Genomic DNA, 12041 nt, shown 5'->3' with positions numbered 1-12041 from the left:
ATATAATGCATGAAATCACCCCAAGCTCCAAATGTGAAAACGAGTGCATTTACAAAAGTGATGTACATGGTGATTTGTACCTGTGATGAACAGGTATTCAATAATATGAGTGAGGAAAGTGAAAGAAAAATCTTTATCGTAAAGAAATCGTTGCGGGCTGTTCCAAGTCAGGGCATGGTTGAGCAGGTCAAAAAAACATGGCGGCTTCAGACCCCAGCGAGGTTACCCAAGAAACGTCTTTTTCCCCAGAGCGAGGTGGCCGAGGATCGCCTGATGAAGGATATAATTTCAAAAGGCCATTAATTAATTATCTTCAAAAGGGGTGTTTAAATGAAACGAAACCACTTTTCACTCTTGCACTTCCTTGGAGTTCAATTTGTATGCATGCACAGTTTCATGATGCTGGGTTTTATTATTTTCGAGTTATGGAGAAGACACACACACACGTATAGATGTATGAGCATTTAACATTTTCTTTGCTGTTCTCACACGAATCTGAATATCTCTCAAAATCAGCGTTCGAAGAATGAGTATCTCACCAAGCAGGTAGTTTTCTCACCCTCATGGGTCCTGCTCGACTTGCAACCATTTCATTCCTTTCATTTACCCCACAACCAAAGGCGAAGGAGGTTTTGTTTTCACCTCTTTCTGCCTGTTTGTTTGTTACGTGCAAAATCTAACATTTTTCAAATAAATTGGTTCGTCAATATTGTTGTTATGTCTGTTTGTTTCTTTATTGCCTTCAGGTCACAATTTTAAGCCGATCTTCACGAAGCTTCATCACTTGGGAGAGTTTGTCATAAGGATGAAGCCGATTGTTTTTGAGGTCAAAAGTTCATCAGGTCAACATGGGGCAAAGGTCAACAACATTGGTGAGATTTCTAAAATCCTCAATTTTCATCTGATCGACTTAAAATTGGACGAGGATTTATATTTCAGGTTAATTAATTCAACCAACCAATTATTTTTGAGGTCAACATGGACCAAAATGTCAGCATTGGCCCAAGGTCAACAACAAAGCTGGTATTTCAAAAATCCGCAATTTTCATCTGATTGACTTGAAACTTGAAAAAGATATATATTTCAGGTCAATGAATTCAAACTGTGAATTATTTTTGAAGTCACCATGGACCAAAAGGTCAGCAAAAGCCAAAGGTCAACAACTTGGGTGAGATTTCTAAAATCCTGAATTATTTCTTTCGAAATTCCTCAATCGGTTCTTCTGACCACGTCGTTGTCAAAGTGGACATCTCTCTGGCTATTTATAATCAGAGAACCACCTCACCGCCGTCGAGTCTGGCATTTCATTCAAGCTGAGTGGCAGGATCTCCAAGCAGCCATCAAACTTGCAGATTGGTCTCCTATCGCAACTTTCTCCAACATCAAGTCATCCTGGGAATTCTTTCAAAGAAACTTGCTCTCGCTCATGCACAGATTTATTCCCTGTCGTCTTCAGTTGTCCGACCCTTCCTCTCGCTCTTGGTTCACTGAAGCTTGTGGTGAGGCAGTTGTCCTGAAACAACTTGTGTTTGCCTCATGGAAAGCAAAGCCAACTGAGTGTAATCTCAGTTCCTTCCATTTAGCTTGGAACAAGTGTGTATCTCCTCTCAGGAGAGCCAGAAAACATCATCTTTGAAAGCTCCAGTCCGAACTTTCAAACCTCTCTCCCTCCTCAAAAATCGTGTTGGTGTCTAATCAAATCTGTTTGTGGTGTATGTTCCCCCTCCATACCTTCCCTTACCTCAAATGGCCGCGCTGCTGACACCGCACGTGAAAAGGCTGAATGCCTAAACTCGGTGTTTGCAGCTCAATCTTGTGTGCAAAACCAATCGCTTTCTCTTCCCACCTTACCCAGTCGCACCCAACTGTCCCTGGACTTTGTGTCCTTTTCTCGTAACAAGGTGGAGAGCATGGTGTCAAACCTCAACTCAGATTCTGCAACCAGTCCAGACCGCATCAGCCCACTTGTCCTAAACCTGCTCTTCTGCTCTTGCTCACACTATCTCTGTTTTATTCACCCTCTCATTTACCCAACATCATCTGCAATCTGCTTGGATATCAGTAAACATTCCTTCCCTGCATAAAAAAATGCGCAAAAACAGATCCCTTCAACTACAGACCAATCAGCCTTCTGCCAATCATCAGCAAGGTTATGGAATCCATCATCGCTTCAGACATTAAATCCTTCCTCTTCTCCAATGGCTTGATTTCCGATCTTCAAGTTGGTTTCAGTCCAAGTCACCCGACCCTGGATATGCTGCTTCTGCTCTCCCAACAATGGATGGAGGTCCTCAATGCCGGACATGAAATCAGAACCATATCGGGAGACATATCGCGTGCGTTTGACACGGTCTGGCACCTTGCTCTGCTCACCAAACTCTCTTCCTCTGGTATCCAAGGCCATCTGCGCTCATGGCTCGCAGACTTCCTCTCCTATCGCAGTCAACGTGTGGCCCGAAATAGAGTTCTTTCATCCTCTCTTCCTGCCAGGCTGGACTTCCTCAAGGTAGCGTTCTGGGCGCTGATGACTCCGCCCTCTGCCATACCATCTGTCATCCCTCAGGCCGGCATGCTGCAGCTTCTTCGCTCACTGCAGATCTGGGTAAAATCACAAACTGGTCCAACACGTGGAACGTCTTTCACGTGGAACAACGTGAGTCAGACGTAGAGCTCTTCCACGAGGATCTAAAAACTCAACGAATTTTGATTTTGAAAACAGTTTATTATGTTTTTTTTGAGCAGTTCAATAATTATACAAGGTCAAGACAGTTTTTCAACTCAACAAAGTTTTTGGTTTTTCCTTCCAGTTCCATCTTAAGAATGAAATTTCAGTTGTTTCAAGTTTGAAAAAGTGGAAAGGAAGAGATCTATTGTAAATTTGTCTTCGGACATCTCAGGTCTTCCCAACACTTTCTTGATTTTGCTGAAAAAGAATAAATAAATACATGACATGTCTAATATCGAATTAAATAATATATAACCATAAATTTTTAATCAACTGAACTTACCACTCATCAAGCACCATCCAACCAGGAATGCCATGGATAGATGGTTTAGAACTCCAAAGGTCTCCAAGATGGAACTCGTTTTTCAAGTCTGGAAGGTCGGTCTCATATTTTGCGCCCTCAAGGTGGAACTCTTCTCCTGATTTTCGCGAATGTTTTGGATCATCAAGGGAGAATTGATATGCTGGATCAAGGCAGAACTCTTTTCTGGGTCTCTGCACACACATCAGCAAAAGGAAGTGAAAACCACTGTATATCACCACATTCATAATGTTCATCATTGTAATAACTTCTAACACAATCCTGGGAACACTATTCTCTCCATTGCTTTCTGCATCTCAGTTCAATTTCCCTTTCCTTTTGCCTTCAATTTCACACCTTGATTTTCTTCATCACAAAGTCCCACTGGCTTTAATTAATGTTTTTCAAATAATAAATTTTAATGCAGGAAAAGTTTATAATTGAAAAAATCTGAACTTTCTACTCATCGGAAAAGGCGACGTTTCGGGAAGAATCCACTCGCCTTGGTCACGGCAGATGAGGAAATGAGGAAGAAGCTGGAAATCTGCCACGTGACATCCAACCTGCTTCGATTTAATGACCAACATTCATCGGTTTAATTAATTAATTTAATTGCATCGATTTTTTTTTACCAACATTCATCGATTTAAATAATTTTAATGATCATCCAGTTGCACACAATGAATTATATACGGATACATTAACACTCATGCCAGACTTTCACGAACTGGATGAATTTTTGGTGCTTGTCTGGATAAGAGTTCAGCAAAACTTTCGTTTGTTCTGAACACTTTTGAGACACAGACAGAAAGGGACACGATGGGGGTGAAGAACATGCAGTTTATATCAAGTTCGGAATAATTTGTGATGTAAGGCAAGAATCTTGGCAACTTACGTTCCAACCGGTAAGATGGTTTCATTCGAGGGGGTGGAGGGAGTAAAGGAGCACCTCTTCTGAGGAGTCTTCAGAAAAGAAACAATAAAAACATAAAAGAATAAATACATTGATATCTTCATCAGTTTGATAACTTGTTCAGGAAAGGGCACAGAAGGGAATGCACTGATGGAACAGGTAAGGACGAAAAGGTGAATAATCCAATCGAGGGAAGTTAAACTTCTTGTGATGAAACCTGCATCGCGATGACCATGTTAATAAGTTACCTTCCCACCAAAGTTATAATTACAATGATCTCCACAACTAAGAACATTCTTCTTCATCGAAGGAAGTATAAACAGCAATGTTTATAAAAGAACAAGTGGAAAAATGTATCTCAGTTTAACGTCCCGATCTTGGGGTTTGCTGTCTTTACACCGAGTGTGGTCACCGCAACTGCCCAAAGTATTGAAGAGTGCTTACCTGTTGAAGGTCCTGCATGTGGTATGACCTGTCAACATCGTGATGTTTCTGCTGTTGCTGTTGCAGCCCCTCAGTAACATGTTGCTTGTGTTGCTGTTGCAGCCCCTCAGTTCCATGTTGCTTGTGTTGCTGTTGCAGCCTGTGATCACAATGAGGGTTCTGCTTTTCCTTCAGCCCCTCAACACCGTGCTGCTTCTGTTGTTGCTGTTGCTCCTTTCGACCCTGTTTACCCTTCAGAACTTTAGACCCCACATGACCCTTTCAACTCCTATATATCCTTTGACCTCTTTGACATTTATACCCGCAGATCCTTGAGACCCGTTGAGACCCCATAGATCCATTTGATCCCTTTTTTGTTAGAGCCCGTATGAACCTTTACACCGTTTGAACTGCTTCGACCCCTTAAGAACCCTTTACACACCACACAAACATCCAAATAGTCTTTTTGCAACAGAGACTACTCTTTTCAGCAGGTGATATGCAAACTCGTTCCTCCCAGAGGGTGGTAAACTGTGCTGATGACCTTGTCTGATCGAAAACTACTTGGAAAACTGCAACTGAAATGAAATCAGATTCCTGGAATTTGTACAACACAAAATAGAGCCTCTCCCCCTCCTCCCCTGCGAACCTGGTGTTCCTGTCCTCAATTGGAATCGTCATTTGAACAAAGACATTCATCGTCCCCATCCTCACAATGACATCCGTCATCGTCACAATCACATCCATCATCATCGTCACAATCACATTCGTCGTCTCCATCGTCGCAATCACATTCGTCGTCTCCATTATCACAATCACATTCCTCGTCTTCTGAATCAAATCTCTCATCATCATCATCTTCCACTTCTTCCACATCTTTATCCTCCCCATCAGGCTCATCTTCTCCATCAACTTTCTTGTCCTTTCTGTGAACACACAAGAAAAACCAGAACTTCGTTTGAGAGAACATTTCTCTGTGTAGCACAAATGTATCAATCAGAGGACCACCAGAGATATAAACTCCAATACCAACATATTCATCAGTAGAAAGGTCCAACGGGATCATAGTTTGCTGTTCTTAATTTGAAGATCAATAATAAAATGAAGACTTGTGAAGAGCTTTACCGGAACCGTTTGTTCATCCATAAATAAATCGCACAAAGCGAGTTGATGATAAGTATCACCATGGAGATGATCCCAACAGCAAACTCAAATCTCCCCCAAAGCGACACGAGTTGTCCAACGTCCATCGGACCGAAGATGGAACCTTCCCCAAAGATCTGTGGACACGGATATAACAAGTTTAATAAATAAATGTTACTTCAATGAAAACATGAATCAATTTACTTCATAACAATCCTTAAATAGGATCCTTTCAAACTGAAATTGAAACATGACGTTCTGACCATAGGCCCAGTAAACAAATCAAACATTCCAGAACAGGTGTGGTTTCCTTGTAACAAGATTTAAGAGAACAATTGTTCACATCGTCATCAAACCGGCATAATTTCTTGAATATCACAATCTGCTCCGTTCCTTAAACTTCCTTTTCATTCTCATCAATGGGATCTTTAAACCTTTATCCTCCGTCCATCAGGGACGGTCTTTCTCTTCGTTTCCCACTTACCTGGTAAGACTTCTTTATAGTCCAGACTCCTGGACGCACTTGCAGGTGCGACGGAAACATATCCTCTTGAAATTCTTTGAAAAAACTCAAGAGCACAACAAGGTACGACCACATCGTAGCAGCGAATGTGGCAGAATGGTCGAAATGTTCAAAAAGGTGAACACACAATGCATCCCACCGATTGTCTTTGTGACGCTGCAAGCATTGTTGTCATGGTAACCCCATTGCGTTCCAAACGAACCCATTTCAGTTTTCATTGTATCATCATCCCATGTATTATATGTAATTATATTATGGTTTGTAATATTTGTGTACATGTTGGCCTGAAAGTCGTTTTACCCCTCACCAGAAAAGCATTCATTCTTAAACTCTTGAAATACAGGTTTTATTGTGCAGCACTGTACTTATTATATAAAAGAAACACTTTTTGTCTTTGTTTGTGCTCCATCAGTATGGAGATGATCAACATCAATATCTTGAATGCATCCACATTATAATGTTCAGCACTGTTTGCATTCTCAATCAAATGCTGTCCAATAGCAGATGTACACGATGTTGGGATTGATGCTGGGACCTTCCTACAAGCAGGTACCGACTGTATTTGTGTTCCAATCGTGTTTTTTTCCTGATGGACAAAGGGAGGTGCTGTTTGATTCTGTCAGTTGGAATCTGGGTAGTTCTGCCTCCATACCGAGCATCACACCGGCACTTGAACTCATAAATTATATTGCTAAATTTAGAGGCAGGCAGAACATCCTTCTTTACTGCAGGAATCAGATGTCGAGAGGTGAAAATCACTCTTGGATGAACAGTGAGATACATGTTTGAGACGCATCTTTTGATTTGTTCCTCATATCTTTGCGTTCAAGATGTGCATTCAAATATAGAGGAGAGGACGAAGTTCATCACATCTCTGAATACCAGAAGTGGCATTTATCTATTTCATGGACTCTGTGTTATGTCGGCAAACAGACTTTGTCCACTCTCTTTGCTTATTTATGCAAAGAAGAAGAAGAACACGAACTCGTCTCACGATCACAGATGTTGATGAAGAGGATTCTGAAACAGCCTCAGGGGTCTGCCTCAGACTCTGCAACCTCCAACTGGAGAGCTGAACACTGAACAGGCTGCTCTCACCTCGACCGTCGGGAGGTGATGACTCATCAAGAGAGAACGTCCAATCAGAATTGACTGTTGATAGGTGTCTCTTCGACTGTTCTTCTTCCTTACCTCATTCAGTTGGTGCGAATTTCACCTTAAGAGAGCACAACGAAAAGCCTTGTGGTTTTCTTTTAGTCTGTTTTATGGTAATGTCCTTTAAATGTCTCAACTGATTAACTTTCTTTTTAATTTCTGCACAATAAAACCTCTCCATTGAAAGAGTTTAAGAACAAATGTTTTTGTCTCATGGGGTTTGGAAGGGAAAGACTCAGAAAGGGTGTGGATGGGCAAATTAAAGGGGTGAGGCCAGCATTAGGATTGAGTTTAGAAATCGAACTGTTAATGTTAAGATTGTGGTTTCCGTTATGTTGGAGTTCAAGAAAATACCACCCATCATTTCACTGATGGGAATAATAAAGGGGGAGGGAGAAAAAGAGGGGGGAGAGGGAGAGAGGGGTGGAGGAGAGAGAGACACAGAGAGAGACAGAGAGACACAGAGAGAGACAGAGAGAGACAGAGAGAGACAGAGAGAGACAGAGAGAGACAGAGAGAGACAGAGAGAGACAGAGAGAGACAGAGAGAGACAGAGAGAGACAGAGAGAGACAGAGAGAGACAGAGAGAGACAGAGAGAGACAGAGAGAGACAGAGAGAGACAGAGAGAGACAGAGAGAGACAGAGAGATAGAGAGATAGAGAGATAGAGAGACAGAGAGACAGAGAGACAGAGAGATAGAGAGACAGAGAGATAGAGAGATAGAGAGATAGAGAGATAGAGAGATAGAGAGATAGAGAGATAGAGAGATAGAGAGATAGAGAGATAGAGAGATAGAGAGATAGAGAGAGAGAGATAGAGATAGAGATATAGATAGAGAGAGAGAGAGGAGGGAGGGGGAGCGATGGGGAAGGGAAGACAGTGTGATGTGAGAGGAAGGGAAGGCAGACGTGCGGTGGAGCAATAATTACCACCCAGAAGCGTCCAGGGAAAAACTCCAGGCGTTTCTCGAGCCAAGCTGAAAGAGACAAACACTGCTTGAACACATCCGGAGAAAAACCCTGCCCAGACACATCAAGAGACAAACACCATCCAGATATGTCCAGAGACAGAGACAGAGAGAGACAGAGAGAGAGACAGAGAGAGACAGAGACTTTTGACTCCTTTTATTATAAAAATACAAAAATAAACCAAAGGAGAAAAAACAAAAACAGGTTTCAAAGAGAAAATCAGCAAAGTCAAAGAAACACCAAAAAAAGCAATTCAAAACTAGAACTGGCACTCAGTGGAGCGCATACCTTCGCGAACGCTACATTTTGCCCCCCCCCCCCCAGAAACCGTTGATTGTGAGGGTATTTCATTCAGTACCACATCTGCCATCTCATATGTGTAATGATAGCTTAAAAACACTAAATTTCCTGTGTCATATCGTATATCACAAGATTGGGCATTGAATTCACAACATTTTGGCATTGGTTGCATGCAAATTGGATAAGAATCGACCGCACTTTGGCAAAATGACGATTTTGACCTTTTCCTGACCTCGACCTTGACCTTTGTACTCTTAATTTTGTAATTGGTATTCGAATGTGGGGAACAGAACAGTCAATATTTTCGTGTTGGTTTCATGCAAATCGGATAAGAATTGACCTTGTTATGACTAAAACCGCACATTTTGCAATGTCGTGACCCCCTCCTGACCTTTGACTCCCAACCGCGAATAAGGGTTATTACGTCATTGTGTCATGTCAGATCACAAGATGTGGCATTGAATTCTGAACATTTTGGCATTAGTTGCATGCAAATTGGATACAAATTGACCGCGCTATGGTAAAAAGACGATTTTGACCTTTTCATGACTTTGACCTTGACCTTTGACCCGATCGCTCCCAAAATCTAATCAAATGGTCCTCGGATAATAACCAATCATCGCACCAAATTTGCTGCGATTCAGTTCAATACTTTTGGAGTTATGCGAATAACAAACAAACAAACAAACACATATTAACCAAAAAATAAATAAAAACACAGCGATCAAAACATAACCTTCACAACAAAGTTAGCGAATCTAACAAAGAAAATTCCAAGGACACAAGGAAAGAAAACACTACACGTAAATTTCTCATACATTTTCCTTTACATTGCACATCTTGAGGCGCTGTCACACCTTGACGATTTAGCCAGCGTATGCCGACTTATGAAAAATTTGTCTGAAACGCTGGCACACGTCGAATACGTCATGGGTAAGTTTTGTACATGTTAAGAGCACGCTGAAAAACACTGCCAAACATCGTCGTACGCTGGCTTTCATCGTTGTACTTTGCGGTTGTCCTCAAATTTTAGCACATATGCCAGCGTATGACTCGCACGTTCCGCTACGCTGACCATAAGTTGTCGGCACGTTTTGCGATCGTTGACACATGTCGACACACGTTACTTGTAAGTTTCTCACAAGTCGAAACACGTCGAGGTCATGTTTAGCGTACCCGAAACTTATTTATAACCGATGAGTAACGTGTTGTGGGCACGTTGCACGATCGTTGCTCACACGTCGAAGCACGTCACGTGAAAGTTACACAAAAGTCCAAACACGTCGAGGTCATGCTTAACGTACCCAAAACTTATTTCTTACCTCTGAGTAACGTGCTTTGAACCGATGTGTAACGTACCTCCAACGCAGATTGACGTATTTGATCGACGTCTTCCGGACGACCACAGTACTTACTGAACGCGTTTCTAATTTACAGCTTCCGTATCATGGCGTATTGGCAGCGTTTAAAAAAAACAACAAAAACAACAATAATTTCCAATATTTCGTCACGTGCCGTTACGTCACGTCCGATTGCCTCTTCAGTTTGCTCATGTCTTATTCTTAGTTCCTCCTCTGTGAATATTTGCTGTTTGAGGATATTATCACGTCGACGTCGAAACTTAAAAGCAAATGTCTGAATATGTTTTAAAATTCGTGATAGACTAAAAAAAAAACAATAAAAAAAACAACAACAACAACAACAACTTCAGATATTTCGTCACGTGCCATCACAGAGCCAAGGAGAAAAAAAGAATACAAGTTTCGGGTATACTAAACATTACCTCGACGTGTTTCGACTTATGAGTAACTTGCAAGGAACTTGTGTCGACGTGTGTCAACGATCGCATATCGTGCCGAAAACTTATTCCCAGCGATATGTGCAGCGTGCTCTGCCTAAGTTAAACTATCGTTGGGCAGAGGTTGTGAACGCCGACAACAGGCTAAGCATTCGTTGGTATAAGTTATCTATCAGACAACGAAACATTCTGTGCCCGTTACTAATATGTCATGCATACGACCAACACGTTATGAATACGACCAAAACTTTAAAAAAACATCAAAATTTCAGCGTACGCCAACGTTTTGCATACACTTTTATACATTGCCATTGCTGGCGAAATCGTCAAGGTGTGACAGTGCCTTTACCAACACACCAAGTTTCAACAAAGGTTTTCATATTTTCATTATTTCTGTAATAATTAAATTCTAGTTTCAAACGAGTTGAAACCAGGGATTGGAAATGCAAAATCACGTTACATTGCTCAAAATGTTTGCCTTTCATTTTGGCTTTCCTCGACAGGTAGATCGCTAACTTTGCCTCCGATAGAACATAGTTCAAAAACATTAACAACTTTTCAGTATCGGAATTGACTCTGAGGCCAAAAATAAATAACCGGAGTGAAAAGGGGACATTTACCCGATGAAATATATCGTTCAATCAAAGAAAAAGGGGGCACAATCGTTACACAATCAATATATCCATGGGACAAATCTCAGTGATGTTACAACAGGGACAAAGCACTGAAACAGCAATATCAATTCGGTTGACAAAGGTGTTTGTTGGCAGTGACCAGTGACAGGTCCCCCAAACAAACGGACGCCAACGTTGTCAGACGGAATGAAAACCCGTGAAAATGAAAACAAAAACAGCTAAAATTGATGAAAAAGCGGCCAAAATTGAAACCAACAGAGTAATTACGGTCGCAACAGCAAATATAACCGAAACCAACACGTTTATTATGCACGCAAGAACGGTCGTGACGGACACAAGAACGGTCAATCCCGAAATAGAACGGTGGGGAATGGAAGCAACATCGTTTATTTCCGTCGCGAAAGGCGGAGACCGAAGCGAAAGCGATTAATTCCGGTCACCATAACGTGGAAAACATGGCGGCTTGAAACGTTCTTGAAGTTATGGTAAGTTAACTTTAACGTCGTCTGCCTTGAATATATCATGTCTGTAAATGAAAACCCGTTTGTGGTACGGGATATTATACAAGCAGCGATAAATGCGCCCTCTTGACTTAATGTGTGGCTGACATTTCGTGAAATTCGTGTACCCGTGCTGCAGCGATCAGTGACGAATGATCATTTATATTTACACGAGGTGAAATTTGATAGTCATAATAAATTGCGAATTCCAAGAAAATAACAAAATATGAAGTAAAAACTGCAAAAAGATCCCATACACGAACTCCTATGTTGAACTGGGCATACACAACTCGCGATCCTTCACTCGGGGGCTCGAAATACAGGGAAACCAAACATTATCATCACAACAAAATCCGGTTTAATAAATTGTTAAAACTACATCAGGTACTCCCCACTATATATTATCTATATCACATTCATGTTCGAGGCACAAGCACTAAAAATTTACATTCCGTAACAGGTCGTTCGACTGCATCCGCCATCTTGTTCGCACTACAGTAACCGGAATGAACCGCTTTTGTTTCGCTCTCGGACGTTTCGCGACGGAAATAACAAATCTTGCTTCCGTTCCCCACCAATCTATTTCGGGATTGACCGTTCTTGTGTCCGTCACGAACGTTCTTGTGTGTAGAATAAACGTGTTGGTTTCGGTTATA

At 41.5% G+C, this 12041-nt stretch overlaps 1 protein-coding gene across 2 annotated transcripts; it reads right to left on the bottom strand.

Annotated features, from left to right (window-relative positions):
- Nucleotides 1-2701: 2701 nt before the first annotated feature.
- Nucleotides 2702-7107, bottom strand: LOC147030248 (uncharacterized). Of its 2 annotated transcripts, none has more exons than XM_085874109.1 (6): nt 5488-7107; nt 4384-5288; nt 3922-3989; nt 3529-3592; nt 3009-3220; nt 2702-2923 (listed from the first exon to the last, which is right to left on the bottom strand). In XM_085874109.1, the coding sequence occupies exons 2-6, from the start codon at nt 4399-4401 to the stop codon at nt 2815-2817; spliced, it is 471 nt and encodes a 156-aa protein (XP_085730235.1). In that variant the 5' UTR covers nt 4402-5288; nt 5488-7107; the 3' UTR covers nt 2702-2814. The 2 variants fall into 2 exon arrangements, with proteins under 2 accessions (XP_085730235.1, XP_085730236.1); XM_085874110.1 differs by having other exon boundaries at nt 3529-3589.
- Between the last annotated feature and the right edge of the window lie 4934 nt (nt 7108-12041).

Source organism: Eptatretus burgeri, chromosome 3 (genome assembly GCF_056783735.1).
Source record: "Eptatretus burgeri isolate ZD-2024b chromosome 3, Ebu_testis_v1, whole genome shotgun sequence".
NCBI classification, from domain to species: domain Eukaryota; kingdom Metazoa; phylum Chordata; class Myxini; order Myxiniformes; family Myxinidae; genus Eptatretus; species Eptatretus burgeri.
The sequence above is the reverse complement of the archived record's forward strand: the minus strand, read 5'-3'. Positions and strand labels throughout refer to the sequence as shown.

What these genes read in the sequence shown, in the direction of transcription:
- LOC147030248 (XM_085874109.1), bottom strand. An exon ending in ACCATCTTACCGGTTGGAAC is followed by an intron (nt 3,593 to 3,921) that starts GTAAGTTGCCAA and finishes ATTAAATCGAAG; the next exon opens with CAGGTTGGATGTCACGTGGC. An exon ending in TGGATGGTGCTTGATGAGTG is followed by an intron (nt 2,924 to 3,008) that starts GTAAGTTCAGTT and finishes ATTCTTTTTCAG; the next exon opens with CAAAATCAAGAAAGTGTTGG.